The sequence below is a fragment of the Hippopotamus amphibius genome, chromosome 2 (genome assembly GCF_030028045.1).
Source record: "Hippopotamus amphibius kiboko isolate mHipAmp2 chromosome 2, mHipAmp2.hap2, whole genome shotgun sequence".
Classification (NCBI taxonomy): Eukaryota; Metazoa; Chordata; class Mammalia; order Artiodactyla; family Hippopotamidae; genus Hippopotamus; species Hippopotamus amphibius.
This window is the reverse complement of record NC_080187.1, coordinates 136,298,308-136,315,168: the sequence shown is the minus strand read 5'-3', so window position 1 is coordinate 136,315,168 and position 16,861 is coordinate 136,298,308. Positions and strand designations below refer to the sequence as shown.

The following is a 16,861-nucleotide window of genomic DNA, read 5'->3' as shown; positions in this document are numbered from 1 at the left end:
TGCTACAGGGTAAGCAAATGAGGTATCTAACAAGGAAATTTTGGATAAAAACGGAGAAACACTGGGCCAAGTTTGGGTAGAAAAACAACGCACCAACACATCACACCAGCAGCCAAGACTTCCAGACTCTGAATTTTAAAAGCCATCAATCTTACTGGGAGATGTACATTCAAGGCTTTCAAAAGATCTACAGTGCACACCTGTTAGGAATATGTTTTCTGAAATCCTCCCAGGAAGGCAACTTTCATGAAACTAGTTCTAACAGAAGGGATGCAGGAAGGAGAATTGACTTGCAGGGTAAAAATTTTTTATTTACAGATCAGAAAGATGACCCAAAGAGAGTGATGGATTCTCATTTTCTGTCCCCTATAAAGAACACAAGTATCAATTCTTCTGGAATCTAACACACTGGCTTCATTTTCAAATGCATCACTTTATTTTTCTTGTAAGGCAGCCATACATCACAAACCTTAAGCACGTGACAGTCACATGATTTCTTCAATAAGCCCTAGAGCTTCCAAAGCTCTCCCGGGGCCTACAGCCCAAGCAGTCCTGAGGAGTCAAATATTAAAGCTTTCTCCACAGCCACACGTCCCTTTGATGTTCGGGTTATCGAACACAAACTCACTGGATGATTTGTCTTCAACATAGTCCATTTCTGTTCCTAAAAGTGTCAGCTGTGCTTTCTTCTCGGTGAACACTCTAACTCCATCTAGAACAACTTCTTCATCAGAGTCTCCTTTTGTCTTTGTATATTCGAGGGTGTAGGAAAGGCCATTACACCCCCTGCTTCGGACACCACCTTTCACACCAGCGTGTTCAGGCTTATCTTTAAGAAGTTGTTTTATCTTGTTTACTGCTGAAGGTGTCACGGTGAGGGCAGCCCGGGTGGCCTTCAGCTTCCTCTTGCCCACAGCCCGGATGGTGGCCCGGACTAACGAAGCCAACATCCTCGCTGTCCCGGTGCCTCGGGCCGGAGCTCGGCCACCTCAGCCTCTCTCCATGGACACGGTGGGCGCATTCCCTAACATTTTCACCTCATAGCTATACACTAAATTTCCTGGTGAAACAATCAGGCTAGTCAAGACTGTTGACTGAAATGATTTCTAATAATATATCTTTACAGAAGACTGCTAAGTGTCAGGTTTGGTCAGCCAGGCACTTTGGAGACTGGAAGAGAGAAACAGAATTAGAAGATCTCTTTAGATTTGTTAGTTGCAAGTAGAGAGATTTTCTTCTATGGGACTGAGATCTTTGGTATTAGCAACCATTTAGATATAAATGGCTAGAAAGTTAACTGTTAATTTCTTTTTTAGCAGTTTTGTTTTTGTCATAGCACTTGTCACCATCTGACATATTTTAATAATTGTTTATTTTATTTGTACCTGTTTTCCCTGAGTAGAGATAAATTCCATTTAGATAAAGACCTCCAAGTAGGGAGAGTGTACACGGTGAGGAATCCTGGGGTGTTTTGGTAGGAGGGATTGGAGGAGGTCTCTGGGCTCCTGCTGGGTGGTTTTAAGGAAGAACCAGGGGAGGCTGGGGCCACCTCCACGCTGGGTGCTGTCCTGAAGCCGGGCAGTTTGACAGTTTGTTCTTCCAGTAATCTTTGTTCGGGAGATGAGGAGAAGAAGAAAGTGAAGTCGGGGGAGCTGGTATGAAAGAAATAATCACCGGGCAGTAGGGGATTAATGCACTGTTGGCAGCTCTGGCATGTTCTTGGGGAACATGTTTTCTGTTGACTTTGGTGCTGGACTTCTCTCTCTGCAAGTATGTCACAGTGTGAGTTTTAGCAGGGATGATTTGCCTTTTCTTAAATGTCCCATGACGAGTTTTGTCTTTTCTTCACAGTCACATTCTAGTGTCCAGGACATACGATAGGAATAAAATACACCCCCCTACCCGCCCCAAATATCTGTTGAAGGAATAACTTTTATTAATGATATACTGTACTTTGTCCTTAAGCTGTTCCCCTTACAAAATATGGGGCTCCTTTCGGACAAAAAGGAAATGTCCCAGTTTGCAAAAATTTGCATGGCGTTGTTTAGATTGACAGGCTATTATAATGTCACTAGTGAATATCAGGAAGGCAACCGGCTCAGGGATTGATGTCTTGTCTGTGAGGGTGATTCTCAGTGAAGTAAAGGACCTTTTTGAGAGGAAGTGTAACTCTCTCGTGTTCTCATTTCCTGTGTGGATGGACTAGGCAGTGGACAATGTAAGATGTGGTGTAGGGTTTATGGATGTGCTTTGTTGAAATCTGAATAACCAGAAAGCTCTAAATGAAAAAGGGAATAGTAAACCAGAGAACTTTTGATCCTTTAAGCTGATCTCACTCTTCCGACTCTTATGTGAGATAGAGTCTCCGCAGCACCCGATGTCCTTAAAATATACACCAGACAAGATCCATCCTGTGACTGACCTTCCTCTCCCCATCCTCCCTGCTGCATTGACTTCCCAGCTCACTTAAAATAAAACCTGAAGTCGTTGTCCGGCTAGCCTCTTCTCTGATGTCATCTCTTCCTACTGCCCACTGGATCCTGCGGGTCTGGCTGTATTTGACTTCTTTGCTCTTCCTAGGATGCAGGGAGCCTGCTTCTGGATTTGGGCTTTGCATGGACTTTCCCCTCTGTCTGGAATCCTCTTCCCCAAAGAATCAGTGTTCCTCCTCCTCCTGTCACTTAGATGTCTGTTCTTGTGGTCCCTCTTCTTCTGTGAAATGGCTCCACCGCCCCCACCATGCATGTGTGTCCCCACTTCAAGAGAGCAGATCCCTCTGATTGATTTGGCCGCTGAATTGATGAATATACCAGAGGTCAAGTCAGGCTTGAGAAGCTGTTTCTGGGAGTCCATTTGAAAGAACTGTCAGAGTATAAGATAGATCAGACCAAATTCAGCCATATCTCCTGTATGTATTGTATCTGCAATCGTGCTGCATGTTCACTGCAGTGAACTGAAAGCATTTCAAAGAAAACTTGTTTTGTTTTGGAAATGTCACCATTTAAAGAATGCTTATAGTCCACTCGGCATAGTGACCTTTCATTGTGCTTCAATCTTGTGAGGGTTTCTAACCCCTGTGTGTTATTCATGATGCCACAGCTAAATCAAGGCTTCAGTGAACCAGATTTCTCTAACCCCACTTTATGGTAAGTGGATTGATTTTAATGTTGTGAGCTTGAATTTCTGCTCTAGTAATGAGTGACTCCTCTCTCAAAGGAGATGCAAATCTTTTTTTTTTTTCCCCTACCTCTGCCTCATCACCTGCGTCTGAGAAAGGCATCCCTGTCTGTTTTTGAAAATGCAAATTATATGAATGGGTGGGAGGAAGCAACAGGAAGCAGCGCATAGCTAGTTTGTAAATGTTAGAGTAAACTTGAGACAAATGACATCATTTGTTGAAATTAAAATTCCCTAAGAGAAACACCCTTTAGCAGAGGTGGCAGCAGTGTCTAACGGAAAACCCTGTTTAAATCACACTTGGATTTTTTTTTTTTTTTTTTTTTTTCAAAACAAGCATGTTGCCTATTTAAGCTTGTCTGGTTTGTATTATGTTGTTACCTGATACATTTTTTCTGAAAGAAGAGACACAGTTCTGAAAATAGTCATTGCCTAAAGAGGAAGAACAAATTCTTTTCTTAGTATTGCAGGGGTTTTTTGTTTGTTTTGGTTTTTGTTTTTATAAGCAGATTAAAGGATTTCATTGTCCAGGGGCTCTAGATGTGTTCTCCCCATGCTCTTTTGATCATACCTCCTATTAGCAGACACTTTTTGAGCAGGCACACCCCATATCTAGTTATAAATTATGTACCTGTGCCGTGGTACTGAGAGTACATACATTATTAAACATACACAAAAATAGCAATGAAGAGGACACATTAGATCAGTCTGAATGGAAGTTCCGGTGTTTTCTGTGCACATCCTATGGCTGTCCTGGTCCCTCTGTGGGACCTGCCCAGTGCATTCTGGGGCCTCCCTCCCCCAGCCTAGAGTGCATCCTAGGTTTGCAGGATCTCAATAAAAATGCACCATGAAAAAAGGCTCAAACTCTGCACAGGGAGGCTGAAAGGAGAGAAATCTGCCAGTGGTCCTGAAAGTCACCTGAGTTTAGCAGAATTCTGTTCAGAATGGACCCTGAACCCTCTGTTCTTCATACCATGTTATGATGCATACAGCGCCTGGTGTGTGTGTGTGGGGGGGGTGGTCAGGATGCAGAAGCTCACATTCCACATCTATTTCTGTTTCTCTTCTATTCCTGCAGCTGTTACTGCTGCTTCATCAGTCTCTTGAAAGCAGAAAGATTTTTCGGGGAAAATAGAAAGTTTTTAAAAAAATTTATTTGGTGGCAGATTCTGACCTGAACTCTTAGGAAGCTATTTGGTCTGTGTCTCATGCAGTGTGAATCTTATGTTTGATTGTGGGATGTTGACTCAAATACCATTTAGATTGTTACGTAATACACAACAGTTTCTAACATTTTAAGTTCTGGATTCCGAGACTGGCCCAAGATTTTCATATCAGAAATGTGGAAATGTGCTGCTATTGCTTCTTTGAAGCCGGAATCACCCGGTTGTTTAGGTTCTTGCTGTAAGACCATTTTGTAAGGATACTTGCATTTTCAGGGTCTTGATTACTTGAAAAGTCTTACTCAGATCTCTGCCATGGAAAAGAGTATACCTGCCCTGATTTTGTTATTATGCCAACATGGTCATTTTTTGCCTTGCGATGATAGGATGGAACACTAGATGACTAGTCTAACCTGTAATAGCCTCCTCACTGCCAGATAATTGCCCTTTCCAGATCCCGTACACTTGCTGAGGAACCTCTGACCTCATTGTTCTTTATCTTTCTCGACCCCTCGGTCCCCCTTTTGCTAGTTACCAGCTAGATCCTTTGCCTTATCTCAGGAATAAATGCCTCTAACACTGTTCTGATGTCAGCCCAGCTTCCACCCTCATCATCTCTGTTTTCTCTACCTGCGGAACCTTGCTGGACCTTGCCTGGGGATTCTGGTCACAGAGCATCTCAGTGGAGATGATAAGTCTATGCAAATTCCCCTCCCACTCGGAATCCAATGGGGCTTCCTCCACTGTGGTGTATTCAGTTCGAGAATGCTCCACCATCTCTCTGTTATTGCATCCCAAGGCTGCAGGCTACCCACTGAGACAAGGCCCACTCAGCGTTCCTGCCGTTCAGCTGTTGGCATCATCTCTTCGTCTCTAGATCGTAGGGTGGAGGCCCTCTTGACAGGCCAGTGTGCTTTTAGAAGGACCATTCTAGTCCTTCTTTTCTTTCTGGCCCCTCATCTTCTCTCATCTCTCACCACAGGTAGAATGGCTGGGCGTATAGGTTGTAGCCAGATACACAGTGGGGTTTCAAATGCCACATGAAGGACTTTGAACTTTTTCCTACAGGCAGTGCAGGAGCCATTACAGCCATTACAGGGGATTCTCTCTCTGCTTTGGTAAGAGCATTGCTGGAGGCGGGTTGGGGGAGGGTAGAAGAGAGGTTGCAGAGGAGAGAGGCTTGGGAAAAGAGGCAGAGACTCAGACAAAACCCTGTATTTCATTCCAAACTGTTAATTTAGTCGACTGCTTTATTACTTGACTGGTGAACTGGCCTGGCAGAGCACGAAGCACGTGGACTCTGAGCTAGACAGCTGTGGGTTTTAATGACGATTCTGCCACCAGAAGCAAAACTAGACTCAGGGAAAGTTAATCAAAAAAATAGAGATTGTAATGATTACTCGTAATCCCTGCAGGATTTTTATGAATATCATGTAAGTTAAGCTTGTGACATGTACGGAGTCCCTGGAACACAGTACGTGCTCAGTAACTGTTGTTTATTCCCCTCTACCCCACCACGAGATACTTGCAACTGAGATCCAGTCTTATGCAGTCCTGGCGTGTGAAGTTGATTCTTTTGATATTCCAAAAAGTATCTCTGTTCATGGATGTAGATAGTCTAAGTTAGATCATGTTAGTAAAAGGAATAGTTTTTTTTTAACTGTATACTAGGCTGCTAAATAAAATTCCTGCTTGACTGGTATTTAAGTCTTTTTGGAATGGATTCATGCCATAGTTTAAAACTAGTGATACACGTGTTTCCCATTATGCATAAGTTTGGAAGAAACATCCCGTTAAGACTGTGGTCTCTATGAGGTTATGCAACTTTGTTGAATAGGAAACAATATTTATTTCAGACGTTTGAAAAACATAATTTCTTGTACATGTCAATCTGATTAGACAGATATTTCATTACTTTTGGGAAGTTAAAAAGTTGATGTATATTTTTCCCCTCTAATTATTATCATTATACATTTTATTCAAGCAATGTATATTCTTTTATTCAGAGTAATTTAGCTTATTTTAAAAGATAAAAAATAAATTATGCTTAAAGAATTTCTGGTTAAAGTCACATAAACTATTTTAGTGTTATTAAGTACCAGGATGTGAAACTTTATAATATTCTTAATATGCAGTTATCATTACGTTATTTCGTGGTGCCCTTTAATATATGTAGTGTTTGCTAGCTGAGCTTCCTTTGGAAAGAATTGTTTGAAGGTTGTGGTTTTAATTTGTGCAGTGTGTATGTGTTTTAGTTATTGTATTCCCTAGTCTGTCTTATAGCAATTTATAATATGAACTGTGTCTTTTGGGAGATGGCTAGGACATTGCTGGAAACATATTGGCCTAGCATCATTTGTCAAGATCAACGGTCTATAAACTCGCTCTGAATTTTAACTTTAATTGTGAAAAGAAGTTCAACAGTGACTACCAGATTTATGTAAGTTATAGCTGCAGTGTTTATAGGTTCCATTTAATATGCATTTAAAATATTTATTGCTTCTTAAAGTGTATTTTAAAAGGTTTGTGTTCTGTTACTTTAGTTGCAAAATAAATTGGGCATATGACTCCTCTATGGACAAAAAGATGATTACTTTTTAATAGTACAAAGCAGACCCTTGACTTAAATCTTTGTGACCATAAACCTGTTTATTAAGCAGGACAGAACACATTATACACTTGGGCTTTTGGCTGAATACAGCCTGGACAGAATGTCTCTCCAGAGAGACACAGAGTTGATTCTCATTCTTCACGGCAGTTCTCTCTTAGAAAGTCACCGTGATCACTGCACCAGTGAATAACGGGTCATGACTCATAAGGAAAATACAGGAGTAGGTTCCTGCAAGCTTCTGGTCACATTTTGTCAGCCTCTTAATACGTAACCTTGTTTTACATGCGTTTCTGTTTAAAGACACATTATTTAATATATATATTATTGACTCATTAACACTGAACTCAAAACGAACAGCTCTGTAACTCATGCTGGACGAGACTTATCTAACATAGGTATTTTCTCCACAAGGCACAGCACAGCTTTCTTGGGCTTAGGGACACTAGACAGCACTGCAGCACCATGTCTGGGGCCATTACAGGCAGCAGGATCGCCAAGAAAAAGCAAAAAATGTGAAAAAGTGGCACGCAGTAGACCTCAAAAAGTTACTAGTTTACGGTGTGAGATCTGAGACAGGAAGGGAGACCCTCACCTTGTTCGACCTCAACTGGGAGCGTGTGCATTGGGCCCCTCCAATTTTTTGTCACCCTGTGCCTGTTGATGGGTGGACCTGGAAAGTGCTGCTGGGGTTACAAATACATTTTAGTGAGTAGGCGAAGTCACAAATATGGAATTCATAAATCATGAAGCTCCCCTGGAGTTAGAATGAAGTAATGTTGAGGCCACATGTACGCCTTGAATGACAAGTTGAGTTGTCAAACTGTTCCTTCTCAAGAGCTGGATCTAGTAGAAGTGAGTAGATCCAGGCTTTCTTACCTGGAAGGGCTGGATTCTTTACCGGATGCTAACACTTGAGACCTGCTAGGTGTTCCTCACCTCTTCTGGGTCACAGTCCCTGCCTCCACTTGCACGAGTGAGTTGCCTTTGGCCCGCTGTGGCCCTGCAGTGAGCCTCCTCATCCTGTCCTAGTCTCTGAGTTGGGGGACATTGGAGTGTGGTGATGAAGAAAGTAGGCTGTGGATTCCCACGTCCTGGGTTCAGATTCTGGCTTTATCACTTACTACCTGCCTGCCCTGGTCACTTACTACCCTCAGCTTCTTTGAACATTCTTTTCTTCTCTATAAAATGGATCTGATAACCTTGCCTACCTGGTTAGGTTAGTGATTGTTGAGAGAATGTGTATTTAAGGTGTGTCAGATATCTAAGACCTCACATGTAAGCTGTTAATCCACTCAGTTATCCACCCCCACCCGCCTTTTCATTTTTCTTAAGGATTTGATAATGCACCACCAAAAAAAACAACCCCCCCAAAAAAAAATTTAAGGAAAAGAATCAAGGTAAAAGGTACCGAAGTGTGAAATGGTAAAGCAGAGGTGATGCTAGAATGAACTATTGGGTTAAGGAGAGAGAAACTCTCAATTTGGCCCTGCATTCTTACCAGTTCCCAAAAAGGAAGTCCTGATTCTCATTATCTTTTACATAAAAGCAATTGTTCAGGAAGCCCATGCGTATTTCTGGAACTGAGTAATTTCTTTTTTGGTTCTTCATAGGATCGTATTCAGATGCCAGTTATACCAATTTGTAATACGTTTGTGTGTACCTGTGTCTCTCTTTCACCTTCCAGTCTTAGAGGCTGGGTGTTATCTCATTAATTTCAGATCTCCGAGTCTAGCCTGGAGATGCTAACTCTGCTGCAGGCGCCCTGCTTCCGATGATGTGGTTGCCAGAACCCTCGTCTCTGCAAGAGCCCTGTGTTTGCTCTTCCCCTGATTTTATCGTGGGTCACAGACATGCAACTCTAGTGCAGAAAAAGGCATTGAGTGTTCTGTAAAGATGGTGAAGGCATAGAGGCAGATAAAGGGACGGAGTCCCAGGTGGCTTGTGTATAGGGCCACATGGACTTGGGGGACACAGTGGCTGAGGCCCTAACGCCATATACTCTATGCTTTTGGTCCATGCCCCTTGAGTATTAAATGTTTAAAAACACATACCCCTGTGTATGCATTTGTTTACCTGTAGATTGCATATACGTAGTTCAAAACTCATGTAATTTATACATTATAATTTGCATTAAAAAGAGGTTGAAAAGTGGACTTCCCTGGTGGCACAGTGGTTAAGAATCCGCCTACCAATGCAGGGGACACAGGTTCGATCCCTAGTTTGGGAAGATCCCATGTGTTGGAGAGCAGCTAAGCCTGTGTGCCACAACCATTGAGCCTGTGCTCTACAGCCTGCGAGCCACAACTGTTGAGCCCCTGTGCCACAACACTGAAGCCCATGCACCGAGAGCCTGTGTTCCACAACAAGAGAAGCCACCGCAGTGAGAAGCTAGTGTACCGTAACAGAAGAGTAGCCCCCTGCTTGCTGCAACTAGAGAAAGCCTGCACGCAGCAATGAAGACCCAGTGCAGCTAAAAGTAAATAAATAAATTTATATATATATATGTATGTATCCATATATCCATATATATATAAAGAGGTAGAAAAGGAAGCATGACTGCTCTCAAAGGAGATTGTGGAGATAGTTGCATAACTCGGAAACTTCACTAAATATCATTCATTCAGTTTTGCACTTAATGGGTGACTTTTCTGTTATGTAAAATATGCCTTCATGAAGAAGTTTAAAAAAGGAAGGATGAGATGGAGATGGAATTAGCAGTATATAAACATCTTAAAACCTATTGTAAATATAAAAACCCTTTTGCTCTCATCCGATTTATTGGGAACTGAATACTCATTGTTACTAAGAGCAGCGTGATTAAACATGGAATCCTTAACATTTTGCATCACTTGATTAAAAAGAAAGCTCATTTTAGGAGTATAATTATCACTCTTTATTACTTCTGCCTGTGCTTAATTATCAGTTTCTTGGCAAGAATCTTTTTCAGTAAAACTTGATAACATCTTTAAATTTAGCCCGGTGTTTGGGTGTATACGTACATGTACACACAGACACATAGACACACAGACACACACAGCCCCCCCACCCCCCCACCCCCCGCCACCAAGAGCCTGTGCTCTCTGTTTTGTGAAAGTTCCATTTTTTCCCTCAGAGCAGCTGAAGATCACTTGTGATTGGCTGATATATGGATTAGGTGTGGGGACCACGTTCTCTTCCCTGTCCTGGCTTTATTAGCACCTTCACTAGGGGAATTGCATGCATATACTTTTTGGTTCGTTTGTATTATTACTATAGTTTCTTATCTGTCTCCTCCAGGTTACACACTCCTTAAGTTCAGGGACTTTGCTTGGTTCACTGTGTCATTGCCAGCACTTTGACCTGTTCTTGGCACAAATTCTAGGCTCAGTAAATATTGGTGAGCGAGTGAATCAACCTGTATATTAAATTTTAGCAATGGTTAATCCTTCTCAATTTAAAAATAAAGATAAATACACATAGAAGTCCTGTTATTTAATTCCTGCCCACACTGAGACACAGACACTCAGCTTTGGAGACCGGTGCCTGCAGGTACGTGGAATGTGAGGAACGGAGGAGGAGGAGATGAGAGCTAGGGAGACATGGGGCCAATAAGAGATACGTTTCATGGAAAGATCAGACACTTTCTTCTGGCATCTGCCTTTTGGGTCAGATCCACCTTACCAGTATTAACTTATAAAAGGGAACGAATGAAAGCTATTGAATAAATCAGAAAATGAAATAGGTAAATGTAATACCTCATTTAGAACAATGTAAGGCATTCTTGAAATACAGTCCAAAAGGGGCTGCTGGTGGTGTTTGAGGGATTTGTAAGATTGGAAGGGTGATGTTGTGACATATGTCTCTCCACAGTGGCAGCACTGTCAAGGACCAGGAAGTACTCGGGTGAATTGCATCATTTCAGTTTGTTTTGAAGAACTGCCTTGTAGCTTGGTTAAAATCCAGTTTGTTCAGTTTTTTTTTTTTTTTTTAATGATCAGTTTTATTGAGGTGTAATATAACAGACTAAAGTTTACCCTTTGGAGGTAAATCGTTGTCCGAGTGTAAGAGAAATAGTCATGCAACCACCACCACGATCGTGATATAGACTGTTTCTTGTCACCCCCTAAAGTTCCCTTGTCCTCTTTTGTAGTTAATCCTCCCCTTTTCCCCAGCCACCATTGATCTTATTTCTATCCATATAGTTTTCCCTTTTCCAGAATTTCGTAGAAGGTGGTATCATACAGTATACAGCCTTTTGTGTTTGGCCTCTTTCATGTAACGCAGTGCTTTTATGTTGAGATCCATGTTGTTTTGGATATTAGAAGTTCATTCCTTTCTGTTGCTGAGTAGTGTTCCATTTTCTGGATGTACCATATCTTTAAAGTCCATTCGCTAGCTCACGGAGGGGTGGGTTGTGTTACGTTTTTGATGATTTTGAATACAATTTCCATAAACTCATGTAGCGGTCATCGTATGGACATCTGTTTCATCTTTGCTGAATGAATACCTATAAGCGGGATTGTTGGGTCATATGGTAAATGTATGTGTAATAGTGTCGGAAATGATCAGACTGTTTTCCTAGTGTTCATACCCCTTTGCATTCCTGTCAGCAGCACAGGAGAGCTCCGGTTGCTAAGCATCCTCGCCAGCACTTTGTGTTGTCCGGATTTTGCATTTGCTTGTATGTTTGTTTGTGGTCCTTCTAGAAGATAGGTGGTTTAGTTTTGCGTATAATGGTATGGGCATGGTCTTACATTCATTTTTCTCTTTTTAATTCTTTACTTTGTTATCACTTCTCTTTCTCCCCAGGAAGTTTTCCATCTTGCTTTTCCCCTTCACTGGCTTGGTTTGTATACACTGTAGGATTAACACCTCATGATATACTGTCCCAGTTCTGCTTCTGCATATTCGTAGTATATACTACACACTGCTTGGCTCCCTGCTAAACTCTAACCGTTAGATCATGAACTCCTCGTGGGCAGGTTTTATGTCGCTCTGATAAGAACCAGTAGGCACGCAGGTAACATTCTATGTTGATTGAGTTGAAGGGGTAAGAGAGAGTAGAGTCAGTCTTGAAAAAAAGATATTATTTAAAAAGGACTCTAATTTATAACCTTTTGGTATATAAGATGTTCTTGGTAGATTTTTTAGGGCTTAAGAGAAACATATTTGCCAGATTTTCAGTTCTGAATTGGGGATAAATTGGCAGAACCCTGTCACTGATATTATTGTTTAAGCTATTAGTATAAGGATCTTGGCCGAGCGGCATGTGGGATCTTAGTTCTCTGACCAGGGATGGAACTCGGGCCCCCTGCAGTGGAAGTGCAGATTCTTAACCACTGGACCAGCAGGGAAGTCCCAAGGACTTTTTAATTGCTTATTAAATTAGCTACAGTGCTCTGTGTTCTTCATTTAGTTTGTCACTTCTGAAGTGGTCACTGAAATGCCTCCTGTTGAAGCGATTAGGCTCTGTTGGGCTTGGTTTCACATTCTGCCCGTTTTCAAGCTCTCTTCAAATTCAGTTGTAAAAGTAATTAATGTTTTTAGATAATATTGATTTATCCCCACAACGTTGGTTATCTTGGGTCATATCATTTCAGTGATTACATTATAAAGATTTGGGCTTGGTTTCAAGTTCTGCCAGTTTTAAGCTCTCATCAGATTCAGTTGGAAGCATAATTAATGGCTTAGAGAATAATAAGGTTTATCCCTGTAACTTTGTCTCAAGTCATATCTTTTCAGTGACTGCTTTATAAAGACTTACCGAAAACAGATGTCACAGTATTTTGGGTGTTTCTCATGTAAGTACTCTCATGTGGATAAAGCAGCTTTTATAAGATTTGAATTTATCAGGCTCACGTGTGTATGGTTATGCGTTGCTGTGGTCAGTTTCCTAGTCTTTCATGTTAATTTTTCCTCTAAGCACATTTTCATGTATATAGTTCTGAAGATCTCACCTGAGTGTTTTCCAAAGAGCGTACTGTATTCCCAAGTCCACAAGCAAATTTTTATGATTCCAGGGGCTTGAAGGCTTAACTCTCAGTGTTCTGAAGAATATTACGTTATTCTCTTTTCTGACAATTGCATTCCAGCTCTGATGCTTAACAGTGTTGTTTCAGAGTTTTAAATAAGAGCAGGGGATACCGCAAACCGATTGTTTCAACGGAGAAAATGGTTCAACGTTGAAGTGTTTCACTCCTCCTTCCATCTTTCTTACAAATTTTGTTCCAGTCGCCAGCTTTCTGCTAGCAGGATAAAACAAGGGAGGGTGGGCAGGGACTGTACTAGTGGTTCCAGCTAGTGGGGGTGGGGTGCCTGTTGGGGGCCTTTGAAAATATGGATGACGTTTCTGATTGTCACAAAGACAGGGGGACATTGCTGGCATTTGAAGGTGAGGGCTGGCATTGATAACTGCTATCCTACTGTGCATAGCACAGTCCCATACAATGAAGAACTGTCCTGCTCCAAATGCTAGTAATACCTCCTGCCTCCCTCTCCCCCACCCCCTGCTGTGAGCAGTGCTGAACCTGATCAGCCTGGGTTTTAATTCCCAGCACTGTGGGCCTGCACAAGTTGCATGTTCCTGTAAAGTTGGAGTAAACATGCATGTTGTATAAGATCATTGTGAGCATTGCTGATGGTGGAAGTAAAGCCGTGAATACAGGACCAGATATGTAATAGGAACCAGCAAAGCATCGTTGGCTCAAGTGGCTTTCCAGCCTACTCGGTGTGAAACCCAGGATGCTGGTAGTGACCTATAAGGACTCGCCTGGTCCAGCCTACTCCCTTCTGAACTCATCTGCAGTTCCCTTTCCTGCCTCTGCTCCAGGGACCTGCTGGCCTGCTTGCTGTTTCTCTATCTCCCCAAGAGATCTGCCCCTCTCTGGACCTGCTGCACTTGTTCTTGCTTCTTTGTGGAAGGCTCTTCCTCTACATGCATCCACTTGGCGCTCCTCCCTCCCTTCCTTCCTTTTGTTCTCTGCTCTTTTTATCTGAGGGAGGCTTTCCTGAATAAGGTGAAAACAGTAGCCTGGCTCTCAGCAGCCACCCTGTCCCCTCAGCTCTTGTTCTTTCCCTTTGCATCACCCAACATATTAAATATTTTTTTGCTCACTGTTTGTCTCTTTCAAGTAGAACATGCATTTTTTTTCAAAGTTTTTTTGTCTGATGTGGACCATTTTTTTTAAAAGTCTTTATTGAATTTGTTTCAGTATTGCTTCTGTTGTATGTTTTGGTGTTTTGGCTGCGAGGCATGTGGGATCTTAACTCCTGGCCAGGGATCGAACCCTCACCCCCTGCATTGGAAGGCGAAGTCTTAACCACTGGATTGCCAGGGAAGTCCCTAGAACATATTTTTCATGAAAGCAAGGACTCTTTTTTGTTCACTGATGCATCCCCAATGTAATAGTCCCTAGTATGTAGATGCCAATAAACGTTTATTGAATGAATGACTTATTAAAAATAGCAAAGGAAAAGGAGAAGTTATGATTGGCTTGTGTACATATGCTGTGTGTGTGTGTAATAAAGTTATACTTTCTATACATTCTAATCCAGATGATGGAATTAATCATTTATGGGAAAATCTCCATCTAAACAATTTTGAGAAACATTGTAAGAGATAGCAGACACCAGGTTGTCTAAGAATCGAATTTCTCTACTCTCTACTCACTCAGCTCTGTGATTCTTCCTTCACTTTTAATTGAGGAAAGCATGATACTTTTATTTTTATAAGAGACTGCTTTAACGGTATAATGATATGATTATCTTTGAGTATGTGTTTTGAAATTGGTTGCAAATCTCTATAGAGGTCATCAATAATATTATCCATAGCACATTAGAATGATTGAGTTTTCTTATCTGCTTGGAAGAGGTGTAATTGTTCTTTGGATAGATGATAGACATTTGCTGCTTCTGTTGATATAGGCGTGGACTTGGGATATGCTTCTAAGGGTTACGTTATTTTAAAAAACCCACTGGCATTATGGATTAGGGGAATGATAAACTATGTGAGATACTTATTTAAAAGATAGGTATTTGCATGTAAAATTTCCTTCTTGCAGTTGATAGGTCCATCCATTTCTCTGTTAGGTTTTGCTTTGTATTCTGAAAAATTTGTGTTGATTTGGTGACTGACAGATAAACACAAATTGCTAAACAGGCTCTGTTTCATATCAGAAATGGTTTAGGAAGATACTTATACGCTTTCCTTGGTTCTAAATTATAGTTTGATTTAGGCTAACCTTCCATATTTTTATGTCCTAAAATAGCTTCTGCAATATGCAGGTGGGTTAATATTTTTACTGGCAATTAACATCTCCCCCATACTATCCCTCTGCTAGTGAAGTCCTAAAGATACTTTAGGTATACTGTTTCTGCGGGTAATTTTTAGACAAGAAAATGTTTACATGTAATAATAATGTTAGACAGGACATTTGAGGTTTGGCGTTTGTTTTCTAATGTAGATCCTGGTTAGATCTGTGTGCATGGTTTCATATGGGGCCATTAAACTCAATTATGTAGAAACATGAATTACCTTCTCTTATACCCAGTGTGCATTGTTAAGACTCATGAAATTATTTGTTGGATAGTGCTTGATTTTCAAAACGGGTCTACAGTCGCATGGCAGATAATAAATATTCTGATAAGGGAATCAAGAAAGAGTGTGTGTGTGTGTGTGTGTGTGTGTGTGTGTGTGTGTGTGTGTATGTGTCTTGGCAAGTGGTGGGGAGCTATTCAGTCTGAGTGCTGTAGCCAAAGAAACATGTACCTTTAGCATGAGTATTACATCACCTTACCTCTAAGGATGATCAAGTCTTTCAACTTCACCTATACCCCTCTCCTCCTTCAGCCTAGTTTTTTAAAGGTCAGTTAATCTGTTGCCTCCATTTCTTCCTTTCCCACTTCCTTGTGAACTTTCCCCCTCACGCCACCACCACATGTCATACCAAGATTACCGGTAATCTGTCTTGCACCACATGGATGTTTTCAGGACTGATGTTAACTAGTCTGCAAGCAGCACTTGATTCTGTTAACCACTTCCTCTATAACACATTCTTCCTTTGTCTTCTCTGTTTCGACTTCTATTTGTTATAAGCTAACACCACACTATTTGTTTCCCTCTCTGGCTATGTCTTTTTAGTCTCCTTTGCAAGCTTATCCTGCTGTGCTAGACTGAGTGCTGGAGTTGCTTAAGGCTCATCCCATTTTTCCAGTTTGTACTCTTCTTGTCAATCTTATCCATCCCTATGCTCCCAATTATTATCTGAATGTCAGTCTCCAAAATCTATCTCTAGACCTGACCTCTCTCTTAGCTCCACAATCCTGTGCCCAGATGGCAACTTGGCTTCTCCAGCTGAACTTCTCAAACACAAAGAAGCCAATACTGAGCTCAGGATTTCCCTTCAAAATCTGGACTTTTGAGTGAATGGCCCTGGTACTCTTTAATTGGGCTGGACTTAATCCCAACATCCCCTCTTTCTCACCCCCTTTATTGTGTCCTGTCAACTCAACGTCATTACAGTTTCTCAAGACCTGCCCTCTTTTCTCTGTTAATAGAACAAGAAGACAAAAGAATCAGAAGACAGGTCTAAACAACACAAACAGCTTCAACTAATTGGTATATATATAGAACTCAGAACTGCAGAATTGACTGTAAGCTGAGCCTTAAAGAAAGCCTTTAATTGTAGAGGAATGAAGACATCAGGATTTTTCTTTCTGGACCTAATCATTAGGAATTAAGCTTAGAAGTCAAAAACATAAAGATAACTAGACAGTCTCATTTTTAAAAGAAATTAAGCGCTGTGCCTCTAGAAAAACCTATGTATCATAGAAGAACTGAAGATAGAAATTAAGAAGTATTTTGAATTAAATGGCAGTGATAATTGGACATAGTACTTGTGGGATCCAGCTAACTCAGTGTTTAAAGGCA

General features: G+C 41.3%; 2 protein-coding genes across 7 annotated transcripts in view; one reads left to right on the top strand and one right to left on the bottom strand.

Moving 5' to 3' along the window:
* MCTP2 (multiple C2 and transmembrane domain containing 2) overlaps positions 1-16,861 on the top strand; it is a 235,841-nt gene that overhangs the window by 22,236 nt on the left and 196,744 nt on the right. The gene's annotated exons all lie outside the window — the stretch shown is intronic.
* LOC130844935 (iron-sulfur cluster assembly 1 homolog, mitochondrial-like) lies at positions 561-965 on the bottom strand. The gene has a single exon (XM_057721331.1). The coding sequence runs from the start codon at positions 948-950 to the stop codon at positions 561-563; it is 390 nt and encodes a 129-aa protein (XP_057577314.1). The 5' UTR covers positions 951-965.